The sequence below is a fragment of the Heloderma suspectum genome, chromosome 7 (assembly GCF_057233095.1).
Source record: "Heloderma suspectum isolate Gila_16-S chromosome 7, 16-S_ref, whole genome shotgun sequence".
Taxonomy (NCBI): domain Eukaryota; kingdom Metazoa; phylum Chordata; class Lepidosauria; order Squamata; family Helodermatidae; genus Heloderma; species Heloderma suspectum.
This window is the reverse complement of record NC_139464.1, coordinates 27,997,414-28,018,782: the sequence shown is the minus strand read 5'-3', so window position 1 is coordinate 28,018,782 and position 21,369 is coordinate 27,997,414. Positions and strand designations below refer to the sequence as shown.

Here is a 21,369-nt window from a genome sequence, read left to right as displayed (position 1 = left end):
CTGAAAGAAAGCCAGTTATAATGAAAGAGACCCTTAGGAGTATTTATTGCCATATAAGATTCAAACCTATCCTCAAGACAAATATGGAGAAATATAGAGGCATACATCACTTAAGTCAATTCCACAGAATCATAGAATAGTAGGGTTGGAAGGGGCCTACAAGACCATCAAGTCCAACCCCCATTTTTTGTGAACATTTTTCCTCTAGTGGAAGCAGCATAAGTTCTCAATCCTAGTGACTGACTTGGGGCTAGGTTACCTGAAGGATCGCTTCCTCCCATATGTACCTGCCCGGACCCTAAGATCATCTTCAAGGGCCCTTCTCCAGGAGCCCCTGTCAAAAGAGGTAAGGCAGGTGGCTACCAGGAAAAGGGCATTTTCTACTGCAGCACCCTGGTTGTGGAATGAACTCCCTACAGAGGTTCGCCTGGAGCCTACGTTGTACTCCTTCCAGCACCAGGTGAAGACCTTTTTATTTTCCCAGGCATTTTTAGCATTCCAGTTTTTTTTTTATCTCTGCTGTCTTAGATCTGCTATTACATTTTAAACCCTGGCTGGGTTCAGGGAAAGCCTGCCTGGAGATGCGGGCGTTGAGAAGACATCTAAGGATCAGGACTGAAGACCCCTGCCTAATGTCAATAGCAAGCAAGTTCTAGAGGGCAAATGCTGCAACACTAAAGCCACAATCCTGTGCGTGTGTCTGGGGAAACGCTTGGGCATTGTAGGACTTTTTTTTTTCTGTCTAAACATGCATAGGATTGCACCATAAAAACTCTATTACAGGTACTCTTGCTTTTTTGGCAAAAAAGAAAGTTTGATTTGACCACTACTTAGAGAAAATGATTAATCTGACTGGTTATTGTACCTCTTGCTCTAAAAGTTCATTATTGTTATGTATTTATTCACATAAACATTATTTATTGGTATGCCCACGTCCGTCTGGAAATAGAAGAACAAGGTAAAAACAACACCTGTCTCCTGAGATGCTCCTAGAGCGACCTTCAGCCGCCCCATTCCCAGTATGCTTTGCGCTCCACGCACACGCGCCTTTCCGTAGCCAAGATGGCGGCGCCCGCACTACGGGCCGGGCACCGCCGGCTTCTCGCGGGTCTGAGGGCGACTGCGCCTCGGCTTCGGGCCTCCGAGGGACGGCGGCAGCTCCATGAGCAGCGGCCGGAGCCCCAGCCGCGGGCGAGGCCGGCGGCCGCCAAGGGGCTCCTGGCGGCTCAGTGCGAACGGGGCCTGTTCCAGGAGGTGTTCCCGCCGCAAGCCGCCGAGGAGCAGCTCCTCGACCGCCTCGAGCCGGGCCGCCCGCCGGTGACCGTCTATTGCGGCTTCGACCCAACGGCCGACTCGCTCCACGTCGGGCACCTGCTAACGGTCATGGGCCTGCTGCACTTCCAGCGCGCGGGCCACGACGTCATCGCCCTGGTGGGCGGGGCCACCGCGCGCCTGGGCGACCCCAGCGGCCGCACCAAAGAGCGCGAGGCGCTGCCCGCGGAGCTCGTGCGGGAGAACGCGCTGCGCCTGCGCGAGGGGCTCCAGCGGCTCTTCGACCACCACCGCGAGCTCTTCTGGCCGCCGGACGGCGCGCGCCTGGGCCGGGCCGCCTTCCTGGACAACGCCAGCTGGCTGGAGCGCGAGGCCGTGGTGGGCTTCCTGTGCGGCGTCGGGGGCCACCTGCGCATGGGCACGTTGCTGAGCCGGCAGAGCTGCAAGGCGCGCATTAGCAGCCCCGAGGGCATGGGCCTGGCCGAGTTCCTGTACCCGGCCTTGCAGGCCTACGACTTCCTGCACCTGCGCCGCCACCACGGCTGCCTCATCCAGCTGGGCGGAGCCGACCAGCTGGGCAACATCATGTCGGGCTACCAGCTGGTCTCCAAGTAAGAGGGAAGAGTCGTTCTGAGGCTGGCGGCTCCGATTTCGGTGGGGCTGGGAATCCATTCTGGGCTTCAGTCGGAATCAGCCAGAACCGAAGGAGCTCTCCAAGGGGCTGGACCCGATGCCCAAAAATGGGCTCAGCTCCTTGGATAGCTCCTTTAGAGCTCGGGCTGCTTCTGACCGAAACCCGGGATGAATGCACAGCCCCACTGAAATCGGAGCCACCAGCCTCCAACATTTTCCCCAGCTCCCTTAGGTGCTGTTCCTTCATTTGTAATATTTGCTGATTCTTTTTTAATGGGCCATACAATAAAGCAACAACGGTAAGCCTTAAAATAAACCTAGTCAGGTCATAGCTCAGCTTGGGGAAAGGCCTCTACCTATGCTGCCACTAAAAAATTGGGTGGGATAGGAATGCTTGACATAGATATGAAGTAACCTGCCCAGAGTAATCAATTTGGCCTGAAGTATCATCTTTCATTTTGTGCTAATTAACATTAATGTATCGCCTATTTGGAGACAGTAACTTTAATATACTCTGTGGCATTCAAGGGCTCTCATTATTAAATGAACTGAGCTGTCAACCAAATAAAGTATAACTTTGGTCTGAGTTATACTCATGCCATTTTACCCCCTTAATAAGGGGGCATGTAATCTGCACATGACACTAGGCCTTGTGAGGAGGTTCTCAAGGAAATGAGCACAAACAGGTGAATGACTGATGGGGAGAGGCTTTGCTGAGTAAGCGGGGCAGCAGAGATGTTTGACAGTTAGCTGAATCGGAGAAATACTTAGCTTTGAGTTCTGTTGTCATTTTGATTTTTCTCATAAAACTGTTTGTAACTCTGAGATTCTACTAAATGTATGCCATGTCCTGTTGACAAATAATGTAACTTTAGTATTTTCATTTGTTTTCTGTTAGGGTGACCGGTGAAGATGTGTTTGGAATAACTGTGCCTCTTATTACAAATACTACTGGAGATAAATTGGGGAAGTCTGCTGGTAATGCAGTTTGGCTTAACAGAAATAGGACCTCTCCCTTTGAGTTATACCAGTTTTTTGTCAGACAGCGAGATGATGCTGTAAAAAGGTAAGTATGTTTCTTAAAGATCCCCTACATGAGTTGTCATACAAAACTGCTGTATGTTAAGAACAAAAGTACTATGTTACTGGTGTGGTGTAGTGGTTAGATTATCAGACTAGGATGGGGGGGAAATCCAGGTTAAAATCCCCACTCATCCATGAAGTGGCTTTCACTTGGTCATTCTCCCTCAGCTAAGCTACCCCACAGAGTTGTTGTCACAATCAGATTGGGATGAGAGCCATGGATGCTGCCTTGAGCTCCTTGGAGGAAAGGTGAGTTATAAATGAGAATTTAATGTGTGTACCCCAGAGGTCTCTTCCAGTCTAGCATGCTGCCTGTAATCAGCCAAATACTCTGATAAACTAAAAACTGAAAAAGAATTAGTGCAGCACTTAAAGTGTGTCCTAGGTTTTATGGCTTTGTTGGCAAATAGTTTTTAAAAATAACATTTTCCTTGTGTACCATACGAACTGTACATAAAAGATGCATGTATATTCCTGAGGAGTCCCCTAACGCTCTGAGGTTCTGCTACATCTCTGACCGCGTCTGAATTTATTGCATAGAAGGTTTGTGACATTTGGATTGGTTCGCACATAATGCTAATGGTATGTGTTGTTGAATTTTGGGTTATCATAATGTGCAAACCCAGCCATACTAACAAGCCATGGTTTGTTAACCATAATCAACCTAGAAAGAGAACCCATGGGTTGGTCTTGAGTTGTGAACTCTGGGTTGTTTAAGCCATGGATTATCATTACATTTGAACCCAGAAGTAGGGGTTGTTGATAGGTTGTTTCACCAGGCAAGAATGATTAAAAAAAATCCCAACAACCAACCATCTTACCTTCCAGTACTATAGTGCTGCAAAGGCATTTGGGATACAGGGAAGGAGGAAAACAAACAACCCAGGAATTGAGAAAAGAAACTGTAGTTTGATCATTTTCCAGACAAACCCTGGGTAGGGCAACAAACCATGGGTTAATTTTAATCAGTTTTAATTGGTTCTGTAATCAACCTTGAGTGCCCTTTTTGGTATAAAGACAGGGTACAAATAAAATAAACCATGAGTTACATAAACGATGGGTTAGCATTATGTGTGAACCAGGTCATAGTGTGGTATAGCAATAGCCTTGTGACATCCTAAGCACTTATTGCTAGTGCAGCAAGTCGTAGATCCAGTATTTTCAGCAACACATTGTAAAAATACATTTTTCTCTTATTCATTTTTTAAAATTAATTTTAAAAAATAATTCATTTTTTAAAATTCATTTAAAAAATGAATTTTAATTTTTTTAAAAATTACTATTTTTAATAAATGTATATACTGCTTACCATATTTTTAAAAATATCTCTAAGTGGTTTTTAACAAGGTTAGTTTAAATTAAATAACATAAAATAAATAAGTGCAAGTCTATATTATATGATACAGCAGTAAAATGTTGCTATCTTCCCTTTAAGGTACCTGAAGCTTTTCACTTTCCTTCCTCTTCCGGAAATAAATCACATCATGGAAATACATGCTCAAGAGCCTGAGAAATGGGGACCACAGAAACGACTTGCTGCTGAAGTAACTAAGCTTGTTCATGGCAAGGAAGGTCTGGAATCTGCCAAGAGGTAAAGGGAGACTGAGTTGGTTAAGATGATGATGGTTATTGGGACCAAAAGTCTGTTAATGGAAATGTACCTGGGAGCTTTCAGCTTCATAAATATCAGGCAAAAAAGATTATGTGGAGAATTTCTGTGCTTAAATTGGGAAAAGGTAGTTATGCAAATCTTGTCTGTAATATAAATACTGATCACTATGGGGTTGTTGTTTTTTACCAGATGTACAAGAGCCCTTTATTACAGCGATGTGACAACACTGGAGACTTTGTCTGACCAAGAGCTACAGGAACTTTTTAAAGAAGCACCATATATTGAGTTGCTGCTTGAACCTGGAACAACAGTACTTGATTTATGTCGGAAAGCTAATGCTATTGCAGATGGACCTAAGGGGTAAGTGAACATTTACATTTCTGAAGAATTACTTTTGGATCTTTCTGCCACGTTGTGCTTGTATGGGACTCCCATGGATTGCCCTGTGTAGGTGTTGTTGTTTTTAAATCTATTGAGAAATATAGGATGAAAAATTCACACATGCAGAAAGTTTGTTTTTCTGATTATTTTCTTTGAATCAATTCCACAATCAGAATGGGTGTCACTGGTTTTGTTGCACCATCACCTACAAATAAAGGCCTGATGGCATCAATCAGGAGCCAAAATGTACTGATGCTCTCCCTTTCCATGTACAGTTTCAGTAGCTTTCTGGGCCTTATGCAGCATCTTCATTGCAATTACTGTTGTGACAGACTGCATATTCTGAGTTTTTGAATGATCCAAACATCCAATGCCAGTGCTATTGAGTTAAAATCTTATCTATCCTGATACACCAATTCCCATCCCACCCAAATAGATTACTTCTGGACATCTTCAGCTGATAAAGTGAGCTTGAACAAACTAGCCCACAAGCAGTTAAGTGACAAATAATTTTGGGTTGCTTCTCCAATCATTGTAAGGGGTGTGGTTGTTATCGAGGTTGTCGTTGAAGAAAGGAAATAAGACATTCAGCAGTAGGATTGAGGAAGCTGATCATCATGCCACATCTGAACTGGGTAGTTCAGCATGGGGTGCTCAGCCTGTTGCAATGTTGTTGTTCACCTGTTAAGTCGTGTCCGACTCTTCGTGACCCCATGGACCATATCACGCCAGGCCTTCCTGTCCTGCGCTCTCTCCCGGAGCGTGCTCAAGTTCATATTCATTGCATTGGTGATGCTATCTAGCCATCTCATCCTCTGCCGTCCCCTTCTCCTTTTGCCTTCAGTCTTTCCCAGCATCAGGGTCTTTTCCAGTGATTTGACCTCCTTGCAGTCCAGGGGACTCGTAAGAGTCTTCTCCAGCACCACAGTTCGAAAGCATCAATTCTTCGGCGCTCAGCCTTCCTTATACTCCAGCTCTCACAGCCATACGTTGCTACTGGGAAAACCATAGCTTTGATTATATGAATCTTTGTCGGCAAGGTGACGTCTCTGCTTCTTACTATGCTGTCTAGGTTTGCCATAGCTTCCCTCCCAAGGAGCAAGCGTCTTTTAATTTCATGGCTACAGTCACTGTCTGCGGTGATCTTGAGCCCCAAAAAATAAAATCTGTCACTTCTTCCATTTCTTCCCCTTCTATTTGCCAGGAAGTGATGGGCCCAGATGCCATGATCTTAGTTTTTTTAATGATGAGTTTCAAACCAGCTTTTGCACTCTCCACTTTCACCCTCAACAAGAGGCTCTTGAGATCCTCTTCGCTTTCTGCCATTAGGGTGGTATCGTCTGCGTATCTGAGGTTGTTGATAATTCTCCCGGCAATCTTAATTCTGAGCTGTGATTCATCCAACCCGGCATTTCTCATGATGTACTCTGCATATAAGTTAAATAAGCAGGGCGACAATATGCAGCCTTGTTGTACTCCTTTCCCAATTTTGAACCAATCGGTTGTTCCATGTCCGGTTCTTACTGTTGCTTCCTGACCCTCGTACAGGTTTCTTAGGAGACAGGTAAGGTGGTCTGGTACTCCCATCTCTTTAAGAATTTGCCACAGTTCATTGTGATCCACACAATCAAAGGCTTTAGCATAGTCAATGAAGCAGAAATAGACGTTTTTCTGGAATTCTCTTACTTTCTCAGTGATCCAGCGAATGTTAGCGATTTGATCTCTAGTCCTCTGCCTCTTCGAAACCCAGCTTGTACTTCCGGTAGTTCTCGGTTCACATGCTGCTGAAGCCTAGCTTGTAGGATTTTGAGCATCACCTTGCTGGCATGTGAAATGAGTGCAATTGTGCGGTAGTTTGAACACTCTTTGGCGTTGCCCTTCTTTGGAATTGGAATGTAAACTGACCTTTTCCAGTCTTGTGGCCACTGTTGAGTGTTCCAAAATTGTTGGCATATTGAGTGCAGCACTTTAACAGCATCATCTTTTAGGATTTTAAATAGCTCAGCTGGAATACTGTCATCTCCGCTAGCTTTGTTGTTACTAATGCTTCCTAAGGCCCACTTGACTTCATTCTCTAGGATGTCCGGCTCAAGTTCACTGACCGTACTATCATGGCTATCAGGGACATTCAGATCTTTCCTGTATAGTTCTTCTGTGTATTCTTTCCACCTCTTCTTAATCTCATCTGCTTCTGTGAGGTCCCTGCCTTCTTTGTCCTTTATCATGCCTGCCTTTGCACAAAACGTTCCCTTGAGATCTCCAATTTTCTTGAAAAGATCTCTAGTCTTTCCCATTCTATTGTTTTCCTCGATTTCTTTGCATTGTTCATTTAAGAAGGCCTTCTTGTCTTGCTATTCTCTGGAACTCTGCATTCCGTTGGATATATCTTCCCCTTTCTCCCTTGCTTTTCGCTTCCATTCTTTCTTCAGCTACTTGTAAAGCCTCCTCAGACAGCCATTTTGTTTTCTTGCATTTCTTTTTCTTTGGGATGGATTGAATTGCTGCCTCCTGAACAATGTTACGGTCCTCCGTCCATAGTTCCTCAGGCACTCTGTCTATCAGATCTAATCCCTTAAATCTGTTCGTCACCTCCACTGTATATTCATGAGGGATATGATTTAGGTCATACCTGAATGGTTTAGTGGTTTTCCCTACGTTCTTCAATTTCAGCCGAAATTTTGCAATAAGAAGCTCATGATCTGAGCCATAGTCAGCTCCAGGTCTTGTTTTTACTGACTGTATAGAGCTTCTCCATCTTTGGCTGCAAAGGACATAATCAATCTGGTTTCGATATTGACCATCTGGTGATGTCCATGTGTAGAGTCGCCTCTCGTGCTGTTGGAAAAGAGTGTTTGCTATGATCAGCGTGTTCTCTTGGCAAAACTCTATTAGCCTTTGTCCTGCTTCATTTGTACACCAAGGCCATGCTTGCCTGTAATCCCGGTGATTTCTTGACTTCCTACTTTAGCATTCCAATGCCCTATGATGAAGAGGACATCTTTGTTTGGTGTTAGTTCTAGAAGGTGTTGTAGGTCTTCATAGAACCGATCGACCTCTGCTTCTTCTGCATCAGTGGTTGGGGCATAGACTTGAATTACTGTGATGTTGAATGGTTTGCCTTGGATTCGTACTGAGATCATTCTATCATTTTTGAGATTGTACCCCAGTACTGCTTTTCCCACCCTTTTCTTGACTATGAGTGCTACTCCATTTCTTCTAAGGGATTCTTGCCCACAATAGTAGATATAATGGTCACCTGAATTAAATTCGCCCATGCTTGTCCATTTTAGTTCGCTGATTCCCAAGATGTCGATGTTCAATCTTGTCATCTCATGTTTGACCACCTCCAGCTTACCTTGATTCATTGATCTTACATTCCAGGTTCCTAAACAATAGTGTTCTTTACAGCATCGGATATTCTTTTCACCACCAGACACATCCACAGCCGAGTGTCCTTTCGGCTTTGGTCCAGCTGCTTCACTCTTTCTGGCTCTACTTGGAAATTCCCTCTGCTCTTCCCCAGTAGTATATTGGACACCTTCCGACCTGAGGGGCTCATCTCCCGGCGTCATATCTTTTAGCCTTGTGATACATTCCATGGGGTTTTCTTGGCAAGAATACTGGAGTGGGTTGCCATTTCCTTCTCCAGTGGGCCACATTTTGTCAGAACTCTCTGCCGTGACCTGTCCATCTTGGGTGGCCCTGCACGGCATAGCTTATGGCTTCGCTGAGTTACGCAAGCCCCTTCGCCGCAACAAGGCAGCGATCCATGAAGGGGGCCTGTTGCAATACTTTCCATCAATACTGCTATAGTAGCGCTGCTGCTGAGGTACTCAGTGTCAAAGTGTAACAGAGCTATGGGTTTAGTTTCAAACTGAGATGACACTATATCCCTTTGTCTCACCTTCTTGAACAAACTTATACCTGAGCTGTGCAGCGTTCTGGTAAAAGCCCACACATTTACGGTAAAAGAACATTTCTTAAAATTAGACCATAACCACACTAGGCTAACTATAGTATGCTGACTCCACGGGGATTACAACTGGAAAATAGCAGGACAGTGTTTTTTGACCAGCCAAGTGGCTTAAGCTTGAAGAACTGATGATTTTTTGTGAATGCAAAACCTGAAGTAAAAGAATGTGGAAATGCAAGAGGTACACAGTACCATGCTGCACTTTATGCATGTAGTGCGTAAACTATCACATTTTCATTTAACTTGCACTAGTTTATTAGTAAAAAATGTACATTAATCACTGTTTGATATCCATTGTTTAATTTATGTATAAAGTGGTAGTGTGTTTGGCCTTCTTGACTCAATGACATTTTTTTACCACAGGAACAAACCTTCTGTATGCGCTTATTCATGAGTTACCACATATCCACATTTGTGTGTTTGCCATCTTGGGAAACGGTAGCTATATAATTATTACAGAACAAGCATATGTACCCAAGGCAGTTTTGTAGCTACTTGGTACAGAAACAAGTTATGTTTTTTGTTTGTGTATGGTAAGCCACCTCGAGTGCCATTTTCTTGCTAGAAAAGCAGGGTACAAATCAAATAAACTTTATTATGGAGTCCTACTGTGAATCCAGGACTAGCTTCCTGCCCTTGAGACTTTCAGCCTGTAGGCTGGGGTCTGAGAGGGTTGCCTTCCTCCTGCTCAACATACACTACACAGGAAACAAGATTAGTAGTATGTCTAATCTGAGCTGTACTAGGTTGCATCTTCCTAACCCCAGCAGAGTTAAGTGTTTCCTTTCCCTGTGTGAGCAAGCTGGGTACTTTAGTAATAGCCATTTAACCTATTTGGTACCCCAGCAGAAGCCTATTACTTCTAAATTGGACTGTTGAGGTCTACTAGCAATAACCTGACTGTGCTGTTTCTTTTTCAAGGTACTGTGACATAACAAGTGGTGGAGTTTCTATAAACCACATTAAAGTGAATAATCCTGAGGCTGTTCTTATTATTGGACAACACATTCTCAGTAATGGCTTATCACTCCTAAAGATTGGAAAGAAAAACTACTATATTGTAAAGTGGCTTCAACTGTCACATGAAGAGTAAAAATACTAAGTTTTTTCAGGTATGTTACAAAAATGTACTTTTCTTGAAGGACTTTAGAAAAGCAAGCTTAAGTAGACATATCAGATAGTACTACCTCTCAAGAACAGAGGGACACTTTTGCTTTTTCTCACTGTGTGAGATTTGCTTAACTATGGTATTATTTGGAAGTTGGATGGATCTTATTTCAAACTTCAATCATGAAACACATGCAAACTCAAGATTGAAATCTAGATTCTGTCCAAAGAAGGTAACTGTTGAATATGTCTTATACTCAAATTAGTTAAGGAAAGCTTGTCTATAATAAAAACAAATCTTCCAAAATGATTTTACATGTGCAATTGTTTATTAATGCTGTTGTTTATGTATGAACCAGGCTTTTATCCTAAACCATATGGAGAATTATTTGGTATCTCCTATGATAGTATTGTGTTGTTTTCCAAATGCCCCATAAAATAAGGACAAGGAAGTAGATTTGAGTGCCTGGAAAACTTCAGTCATGTCACCTCCATTGAACTTCCTGCACTCTTATATTCAAAATATCTTAGAGGAAAAGTTGTGGAGGGAAGGGCCTGTATAACCCAAGATTCAGCTCTGAGGCTTAACTGGGGGAGAAAAGCAGGCACGAGTACTACTAGGTAAGCATAGTCAGTGCCAACATGGCTAGGACTAGAAGTGAGGGATTTGCAAATGAGAGTGTAACTTTCCTTCCTACTAATGGAAGTAAAATAGCGGTGTTTGCATGTTCTAGGACATTGTGCTCTTACCATCTTCCCCGTTTACATGAAGTTGCTTTTATGTTAAGCTTAGTGTAGTTCATATGAATTTAGCTGTCTTCAAATTAAATAGCTGTTATTTGCTAGAGCTTGGCTAGGGGCAGATAGTATATGCACATACTGTCAGTCAGGTTTCTATTCAGCTTTGTCTAGTCAAGGGGTAGATTGCAAAGGCAGCAGCAGCACTATGCTCAAGAGTTTAAAAGTACAAGGATGTTCCAGCACTTTGGGTATCACTAACTCTGCTTGCTTGGATGCTATGAAGAATTGTAGAGCAGCAAGAAAAAAAGTCAACAGCCCTGGACTTTGCAATGTAGATCTTAAGACTTTTATCACCTCTCAAAGGCAAGATACTAAGTTTCATTTTTGCCATGCAATACAGCTATTTTGTAAGTTTAGACCCTTTAAAGCAGGTGGAGAAACACTACTACTTGCAGAAACTTCTGTTCTGAAACACTGTGTTAAGAATTTGCATGTTTGGATTACGTTTTAAACCTTTAAGGAAGCCTATTCAGAGACTGCTTTGACAGATGAGTAGTTGACTAATTTTGTGGCTTCTGAAAGTCCTTAAAGTACACAAATTGAAATTGTGGCCTAGTATCTACTCATACCATTTCACAGCTGCCTTGACAAGTGAAGTTTAAAACTGACCATACTTCAAAAGGTGATTTATTGATGTAAAACTGTCACTTTCACACAACCAGATTTATTTACAATAATAACTACATACATAGGGTACTGTTGTCAGAAGTCTGATCTTCACTCTGTATACATTAAAGATCTTCCACGTCCTTATAAATTTTTCCTTATCATAAATTGTACTAGACAGTGATTTTTGAAATAGAAAAGATGTATAGCTAGGCCAGATGAGGCTTCCATTACCTTAGATGCAGACGTCTACTAAAGACAGGAAGAAAAATTACTCTAAATGAAAGTCATGCCTTGATGACCCCAAACCGCATACATAGCATGCTAAACTTGTAAAAAGTTTGTTCTTTTTCTCCTGTACAAGCAATACTGAAAATGCTAGTACAGCAGTGGCATTAGCAGCTGCTATTTTAAAGGTACACACAGCTATTGATAAGACTTGAATTGTTTGCAGCTACATAATTTGAAGTTGGCTACTTGAAAATTCTCAAGGTCTGAGCGAAGTCTGATAATTAGGTTTTCCAATAAAAATTGGCTTCCCCTTCAAAAGCTTGTTGTTGTTCAGTCGTTAAGTCGTGTCCTACTCTTCGTGACCACATGGACCATAGCACACCAGGCCTTCCTGCCCTCCGCTCTCTCCCGGAGTGTGCTCAAGTTCATATTCATTGCATCAGTGATGCTATCTAGCTATCTCATCCTCTGCTGTCCCCTTCTCCTTTTGCCTTCAATCTTTCCCAGCATCAGGGTCTTTTCCAGGGAGTTTTCTCTTTGCATTAGATGGCCAAAATATTTGAGCTTCAGCTTCAGTATCTGTCCTTCCAATGAGCACTCAGGGTTGATTTCCTTTAGGATTGACTGATTTGACCTCCTTGCAGTCCAGGGGACTCGTAAGAGTCTTCTCCAGCACCACAGTTCAAAAGCATCAATTCTTCGGTGCTCAGCAGCTAGAGGATCACAATTCAAGTAGATAAAGCCTTTTCAGGGCAAGATGGACTGATGGACCCATGCTTTTAATTCTTGGCCTTTTAAGGTGCAGCATATGCTTCGAAGTCCACAGCTGGAACATAATTCGTGGATTTAGAGACATATCTATGCTAGCAGATGACAGTTACCCCACACAGCTATAGCCAGCTCTAGTTCCATTTCAAGTATTTATGCATGACTATCAGCACAGATATATTGGATTGTGTGACCTTTTGAAAACAGGAGTGCAGATAAATGGTATTTACGAATTTGGATGCATCTCTGATATCCAACAAATCATGCAAACCAACTTCTGTCCATTATTCTACAAGTCAATGGTCTCTGGCAGAATAACCCCCTTCTAAGTGGATGAGGCAAATTAGAACTCTCACAGGGAAATTTGACATCTGTACTTTTCATCCTTTTAAAAACAGGATCAGTTTATGAACTAAATTTAAATTTATGCAGCAAAAATCCATGTATTTCCTCCAAAACAATTGTGAAGTGGAAAAGACTTCAACCGTTACAGAGAAGTCTTCAATACCTGTTAATTTGTAGAAAGAAAAGGTTTAAAAGCAGAAAACTCACTGTCTTATAGGAAGTTCCATCTTTGACAGATTAACTAAAGAGTAATCAAACATTAACACCCCAATTTGCATGTATATCACCAGCAATTGATACACAATCATTGGACTCTTACCCCGAAGGTGTGTGTTGTGGTAGAGCAAACTGAGGTATGGATATGGCAAATGCAATTGGTTTGGATAGTGACCTTTGTTAGTCATTCATATTGATGAATAGTGGGTTTTTTTGCGGGGGGAGCAGATAAGATGAAGTCATGAAAAGCAACAACAATAGGAAGTAGAATTGAAAGTAGGTCATTCAGAGTTAGCAGGCATTAGGCAGAGAGCTTCAGCTATTGAGCGGTATAGAAATGAAATGAAATGAATAAATAAATAGTGCAGGTTCACCAAACTCAGTGGGAGGAATTGTTAATTTACCCCTCAGAAAGGTGACATAGCATTTCTTTATGAGTATGGGTTGTCCTTACGTGTGAAACCTGTAATATGGTTTAATTATGAGTTATCAACCACAAACCGCTCAGGAGTTCACAACTCAACAGCAAATCATGCATTCTCTTCCTGGGTTGTTAGTGGTTAACAGCCAGTACTTAAACCATAGTGCAGGGTTTGCACATGATGACAACCCATATTCTGACTGGTTCACAGCAACCTAGCGTAGGTGAATTTACCCTTGAGGAGCTGCAGCATGTGCCAGCCGCCATTATGAGTATGCAACCCCAAACTGGGATTACTGTGTCATGCAAATCCAGCGGGTGGGGTTTATTTGAGGGCTAAACAACCCTTGTATAATCTACAGGCTGTTGTAGGGTTATGCAAGGTTTGTTTAGCCCTCAAATAACCCCCACCCATTGGGTTTGCGCGCAAGCGTGCACACACACACACTTGACATTGCATATTGATGATGGTGGCCAGTGCGCACTGCACTTCCTCAAGGGTAAATTAACCCATGATGGGCTCGTGTTGTGTAAACAATGCTGTTGAGTTCAGTACCCATCTTGCCCCACAGATTTACCAGAGCCCCCAAAGCCATCAAGTAGTTTTATTTGCATATATGGTTAAGTTGGCTGTGGGTATGGATTTTTACGATGGGTCCAACTGCAGACCTATCCTAAAAAAAGCTGCACATGCACTTAAGGTTCAGTAAAATGGGAAGAACAGAAAAATAGGATGTTTTCAAACTGTTAGTGAATGTTTTCATTAAATGTCAAAAGCCTTTTTGTTTCAAATGTTTTAGATCATCAGATTGTTCTTTCTACCCTGTTGTGTAAGGGCTGAGTGGATAAAATTATGTAGACAAAGCCTGAAGCCCAAGGATTTATTTTTGTACAAGTACACAGGTTGAGGAAGGGAAAGTGTCTACTTCCTAACATACATAGTTCAAACCAAACTAAACAGACTCACACCTGCTTTATTCCTGACAGTACATGTTTTTCTTCTATGCAGGATGAATGTCATACCTAAACAGACCTATTGTGCTTTAAAAACAAGATTAAAATGATAAAAAAAAACTTCAGGGACCTGTGTGACATCACTGTTGATTTTGCTGGTTATGGTAGATAGTCAAGCAACGAAATTGGCTCTGTCTTGTAGTGGTGGTTGTAACTCCAAACATGGTAATGTGTTATGGTCATTCAAGATGTACAGTTGCCTTTTCAGTATTTTATTAAGAGAAATATGATCTGCCACAGTACCTTTTAATGTGGCAATTCTTTTGTCTGGAACTCTTAGTGGGATCATGGCTCCAGTCAGAGGGACTGAGAGATTCTTTGTTGTTGTTGTTCAGTCGTGTCCGACTCTTCGTGACCCCATGGACCATAGCACGCCAGGCCTTCCTGTCCTGCGCTCTCTCCCGGACCATGCTTAAGTTCATATTCATTGCATCGGTGATGCTATCTAGCCATCTCATCCTCTGCCGTCCCCTTCTCCTTTTGCCTTCAGTCTTTCCCAGCATCAGGGTCTTTTCCAGAGAGTTTTCTCTTCGCATTAGGTGGCCAAAATATTTCAGCTTCAGCTTCAGTATCTGTCCTTCCAATGAGCACTCAGGGTTGATTTCCTTTAGGATGGACTGATTTGATCTCCTTGCAGTCCAGGGGACTCGTAAGAGTCTTCTCCAGCACCACAGTTCGAAAGCATCCATTCTTCGGCGCTCAGCCTTCCTTATAGTCCAGCTCTCAAAGCCATACATTACTACTGGGAAAACCATAGCTTTGATTAGATGGACCTTTGTTGGCAAGGTGATGTCTCTGCTTCTTACTGTAGCAGCCATATCGGGGGTCAGACTAAGTAGCCTCATGCAGTCTCATGCTTCATGTTCTTGCTGAGCTCTTTCTCCCTTAAATATATTGTTGTAAGCTGACGAGACACAGGAATTCCTTATCTTGTCAAAGGTCATACAATTGTATATCTTGTTCTCTGCTGTTCTCTTCTGTTCTCTGCTTATCACGGCTACCCTATAACCCAGTTCTTGTATTATAAACAATGGTGCTAGGAGAAGAAATGTTGAGGACAGCAACCCCACATGGGAGAGAGAAGAAGAGCCGTTTCATATGTGTCACAATGTCTATAAAAACAATGTGCTGATGTATTTCAGGGCTTCTGGCTCTTTGGAAATGATTCCAGCCTTAAGCCCGCACGTTAAATAATATTTTTTTCCTTCACTCCATGGTCTCTCTGACTCTGGGTTCTGCAACATAAATGGTGCCGTGACTCGGATGTGGCAGGCTCTGAGCCAGACAGGTGGCATTTGCCTGCTCTTGATCGTCGCACCGGGAAGACGAGCTCGGCGCATGCCTCCCTTTCTTGGCGCCACCGACCTTTTTGTTGGGTAAATGGGAGAAAGCCTGCGCTGGGACCGCCTGAACGGCAGTGAGCAGCAAGAGAACCTTGGGAAGCGGAGGAAGGAACTTGAGCCCTGCTTGTATCGCAGCTGCAATTGAGTTGAAACCCACATTGGAAGCCTTCAGGAGAAAGGCAAGTATATGGGAAAAAGAGGGCCCCGCCTTTAGGGAGAAAGGCCACTGGGCAGAAAAAAAGAGGGCCCCGCCTTATGAAGAAGGTCAGTGTTGGTGGTATACGTATACAAAAAGAACCTACTCCTTGCGGGTAAAAGGGGTGCCTGATCACACCCCCGAGTGGGCGCTAGTACCCAGCATGCCAGTACTCAGGAGGAAGCTGGGGAAGCCGCTTTCCGCTCTGGTAAAAAGTGGGAAAAGTGGGTGGCAGGGACATATAGATGCAGTAGAGAGATTGATGATTGTGTGAGTGGCTACTGCGGTTTCGGACGCATACTGTTGACTGTCCAGGTGCCCAGGCCAGTAGCAAAGTGCATGGTGTGTAAAATCCTCTTGTGTCGGCCAGTAAGACCCCTTACTCACTGACCAATTCCCCTTCCCTAATTGTGTCTGTCTTCAATTTAGGAGGGAAGCTATGGGTGGTGGGGGAAGCAAACCTTGCACCCCCTTGGGATGTATGCTAGCAAATTTTAAAAAAGGTTTTAGTAGAGATTATGGGGATCCCCCCATGAATCCTCAACAGTTGCGGACTTTGTGTAAAATAGAGTGGCCGTCTTTTGGTGTAGGATGGCCTACTAAAGGCTCTTTGGAGCCCAGCAAAATCAGCTGTGTATATGCCATTGTGGTTAAGAGACCTGGGCACCCCGACCAATTTCCCTACATAAACTTGTGAGATTCCATAGTCTGCGCTTCTCCTCCATGGCTAAAAAAATGCCTAGAATCCCAGGCAAAAGTTTTGGTGCTCAGAAAAGAAAAATTGGCCAAGAAATTACAACCAGTGTTAGAAGCCCCGTGTAAGGATCTGGCAGAGCTAACGGCGTTTCCACCTGCTTATGCCCTGCTTCCACCACGGGCCCATGTTACTGTAAGACCGCCCCGTTGAGATCCAGATCCGGTGGCTCCTGAGCCCCTGCCATCCCCCCTGCAGAGGCATTGCCCCTCGCTTTGACTTAGAACTGTCGCCATCAGTTTCAAGCCCCACCGGCAGTAATTTGCTGATTTCAGCTACGGTCCTCAACTCCCAGATATTGCTTACCGAGACTTTCATCTCTATGGGATCGGGAGGTTCCCCTCTTACACCTCAATCAGCATTAATAAAAGAAACTAAAGAATTGAAGTGTGGGGCAGAAAATTTAATAAAATCGGCGGTGACCCTTAAAAAGATGTGTTCTCACAAAAAAGGGGAGGCAAGCTCGTCTACTGCTCAAGACTTGCACCCCCTTGAGATGTATGTCAAACAAAGAAGGAAAAGGTTTTTTTTTTTAAAAAAAAGATTCAGAATAGAGAGGGAAAACAGCAAAAAGCTCAAGGTCGAGCTGAGAGAAAAAAAAAGAACAAGGTTCTGAGGCTGTTAATTAGAGAAATGTTGTTGCAAGACAGCCTGGCTTTTAACAAAGCGTGGGAGCGTGAGAGTGTAAGGCCAAAGACGTAGCCTAGCGCGCCGAGAGGGGGGGGGGGGCAGGAAAATTGCCCACAACGTTCTGAGTTGTGCAACATCATCACCTCGCCTAATTGAGATGAAATCCCTAAGAAATAAAAACTGAAAATGAAGACCCAGAAGATAAAGGCGCAAAATAGAGAATAAAGGTGAAGACTCAGCCCCCAGGGCACAGGCTAGACCCCTCTTATTTATTTATTGCATTTATATCCCACCTTTTTTCCTCCAAGGAACTCAAGGCAGCGTACATGATCCTCCTCCTTCCTCCATTTTATCCTCACAACAACAACCCTGTGAGGTGGGTTGGGCTGAGAGTCTGTGACTGGCCCAAAGTCACCCAGTGAGCTTCCATGGCCGAGTGGGGACTAGAACCCGGATCTCCCGATTCCCAGTCCAGCACTCTAGCATAGGACGGTCCCAAGGCAGAATGAAGCGGAAAGACCACGTTGAAGATCTCTGTCAAGGTAACCGTGTTTAGCTTTAAACTGTGTTAGAATTGCATAGAGCCTGTAGCTACTGACCATCAGCTATATGATTTCTGAAGAGCGTAACCATTAAGCTTTTGCCGTGGGATTCCCTGCTATGAAGAAATCTCGCTGATTTAAGTGTCCAGTGTTACACTGCTTGAGTGTGTGCGCTGAAGAGACCGAGAAACCAGACAGCATGTTCTTGGCCAAGCCAAAATCACGCTACTACCATGCTCCTGAAAGCTGCAATAAACTGTGTAAGCTGGGAGACCCAACCTAATTGAGAAGAAAAGAAAATATTGGAGTAACTGTCTTGAAAAACAGTGAGATCTGTGTAGCTGGCTGGCTGACGCTGTCAGTGATGTTACAACTTTAAATTAAGACTGTTTTCCTGTTTGAGACCCCAGCAAAGAAAGCTGACCTGAGTTATTTGTTGCCCATGCCAAAGCAAAGATTTAGCTGCCCTGCACCTCATCGTGTCCTGTTTTGAGCTTAAGATTTACAAATACAAACAAACTGAGAAGCTTGCCTTTGAAGTCCTGCAAGTCACCCCACAGCCTCCCCGAAAATTAATGGCTGCCTGAAAAATGCAAGTATAAGGCGATGCCCATCACCCCCCAGCGTCCTGAGTTTCAGCACTCAGTGTTTCAGTGCTTTCATGTACCAGGTTAGAAGAGAAAAAAAAAAGAGTAAGTTTTTAAAATGTCTGTGAGAACCTGACAGAAATAAAATAAAATTTACAGAGGAGTTGCCCAGGTTAAAGCGTCACGGCTAGAGAGCTGAGCTGTGCTGCTCTGTTTAGACAGAGGCCTTGCTAAAAAGTTAAAGGCCCTTGTCTGTCAGAAGGGGGTGGGGAGCCTTTGCTGGAAACATCTCATCTTCATTGCCCAGAGCCTTCTCTGTTTGCCTCCATCATTGTCTGGGCTTTTTAGAGACACTCTGCACATGGACTAAAATTTTAAATTGTCAAAGACTTGCCATGGACAGTGCTGTGAAGCTTTTGATAAACTTGAACTCTCATCGTGTGTCTGTGTTTGTAGTCAGCTCAGTGCACTGCAGGCTGAGTTTGATCTATGACTTTTAGATTTCCTTCTGCTAAAACTCATGCAGCATACAGTTGCCGATGCAAAAATGGTGACCTAGAACTCTTTGCGTGTGTAAGTATGCCCATCCCTTAATTTTGATGGGCCCTGAGCTTTCAGCCAGAAGAGCAGTATGATTGCTGGATCTGCTCCATCATGCCTTACCATGCAAAAAGTGTTTTCCATTCATTGTGTTAAATTGCAGAAAAAGTTTGTTGTGTATATTTTATGATTTCTTAGATATCATAAAATATATGTGATATTTGCAGATTAGTGTTAGTTGCAACTCCAAATGATAGAGTGTGGTTCCCAATGGATGACAAGAAGAAAAGACAAAAGGCAAGTCGAAAAAGAGGAGGCAAGAGGCAAAGAGAAAAAACATTTGTAGAAAAGAGGTGGGGCCATAGTTGCCCCCAGGATAAATTAAAAGCAGCTGATTGTGCCTAGAGCTTATTACCTGGGATAAAGTAGCCACAATAATGTAATAGTTCTTTAAGATGAAAAAAATGTAACTAGAAAAAAAAGAGCCTATCCCAAATGTGTGTCATTGAGACTAGTGTAAGGCAAAAAGGTTTAAGTAAGTGAGTTTAACTTAAAAAAGACAAATAAAGAGACAAGGCTGGTGCATGGAACAGAAAGTTTTATATAAAAAGTTTGAAACATGATCTGCAATACAGGCAGATCAGCAAAGAAAAAGAAAGAAAAAAATGTGTCTTCCCATACTAATAAATAAAAATGTTATCAAGCACTTTAGGAAGCGAAGTTGTTTACAGGAAGCTGTGCCTGAGAACCAAACACTTCTAGCCTATGCTGAAAATGCTTGCTAGTGTTGTGCTGCCTCATGAGTAACATGTATAGTATAAAACCTATTTAGCCCAATAGCTCGTGGTTCAGAGAAGCTGTCTGATCCAACCATTAGGTACGCCTGTGTGCTGTAAGTTACCCAATAAAGTCTCCTTATAAATAACCCCCCCCCTGCTGGAATCCTAACACACAAGCGAGGCTAGAGCGCCTCATCCAGTATCAAACCCTGCTATTAGAAGCCATGAAGGCAGGTATAAAGAAGTCAATTAATATGACCAAAGTGTCTAAAGTGCCGCAAGGTGCCACCGAGGCCCGAGTGCGTAGAGCGTCTTTCAAATGCCTATCGCCAGTATACCCTCGACCCAGAGACCCAAGAAGATGTGGGCGAAGAAAAGAAGACCCAGCAAAAGCAGAGGCACAGTGTGCCCAGTGTAAACAAGATAGACATTAGTGGCATGAATGCCCAAATAAAATGAATCAAATACACAAAGGAGAAAACCAAAAGAGCCTGAATGGATGAAAAAGGAGACAGCTTGAGAGGGGCCGTGACGTTGACTTAATAATTTACACTGGAGCGGCATCAAAAGCAAGCAAACGTTAGCCTTAAACAAAAAGTCCAAACACTAGGCAAAGTTCTTCAAGCCCAGCATCGCTTTGTCTTAAAAAATAAGCCATTCCCATCACAAAAGTTCATCCTTTCCAACCAAGAAATAAAGTATGAGTTAAAGAGGGAAAAATAACCCTTTGACTCCCAGATAGAGAGGACTGAAAACTGTCATACTTTCCACCCCCGCAGCTATGAAAGAAGCTAGAATTAAACCCTGGATACATTAGACACGAGTCAAAAGAGCGAGAGGGGGAGAGTAGACTATAAACAGAAATCCTGAAAATCCTTTAAAAATCATTCTGAAAAAGCAGTAAGAAGACTCAGGCTAGACCTTACTGTGGACACACCGGGAGACTGTCCCCCTGCGTACGGTCAGACCTGCAACAGGAGAATTAAAGAAGGAGACTAGACCCTACTGCAGCTTGCCAGGTGAATAGCTGCCCAGAGTACGGTCAGATCCCAAAGAAGATCAAACATGCGTGTTGTAGTGTTAGTAGTGTTGCATTGTGTTTCCTTAATAAGGTGCAAAAAGGGGGGTCTGCCCCTGAAAGGAAAAGTTTGTCCCAGCAATTCACTGATAATTACTGGCTTCACCTAGCTAACATCACGAAAATAAAACATTTTTGTTTGCCAAGACAGGCTTATTAGCTCCTGCCTAATACCTGTCTGTAGACATCCTGGGAAAATTCAAAAAGATACCATGTTAAGAGTTTATGGTGTAAGTTTAACTTATTCCCAAAATGCTAATTGGGGCGTGGTTGATCCTACCCCCTACAGAGTTCACTCTACGCACCCCCATCGTTGCTGAAACAAATGCTACGTGTGCACGAATGCTTAATTGTCAAAAATTTTCCAGAAAATATAAAGCTATCCCTGGCCCCCTTCCACTGTAATAAAATTCAAAACATATCTTTTAATGATGCCCACATACTTTTGCCTCATGGA

At 43.3% G+C, this 21,369-nt stretch overlaps 1 protein-coding gene across 3 annotated transcripts; it reads left to right on the top strand.

Moving 5' to 3' along the window:
• Window positions 1–1,053: 1,053 nt before the first annotated feature.
• On the top strand, window positions 1,054–19,700 carry YARS2 (tyrosyl-tRNA synthetase 2). 3 transcript variants are annotated; one of them, XR_014784254.1, is made up of 7 exons: window positions 1,054–1,883; window positions 2,804–2,971; window positions 4,424–4,579; window positions 4,790–4,960; window positions 9,876–10,066; window positions 15,736–15,985; window positions 17,695–18,216. XR_014784254.1 is itself a non-coding variant. In XM_084809461.1 (6 exons), the coding sequence occupies exons 1-5, from the start codon at window positions 1,063–1,065 to the stop codon at window positions 10,045–10,047; spliced, it is 1,488 nt and encodes a 495-aa protein (XP_084665587.1). In that variant the 5' UTR covers window positions 1,054–1,062; the 3' UTR covers window positions 10,048–10,066; window positions 17,695–19,700. The 3 variants fall into 3 exon arrangements, 2 of the variants coding, with proteins under 2 accessions (XP_084665587.1, XP_084665586.1); XM_084809461.1 differs by lacking the exon at window positions 15,736–15,985 and having other exon boundaries at window positions 17,695–19,700; XM_084809460.1 differs by lacking the exons at window positions 15,736–15,985; window positions 17,695–18,216 and having other exon boundaries at window positions 9,876–12,013.
• Window positions 19,701–21,369: the final 1,669 nt, after the last annotated feature.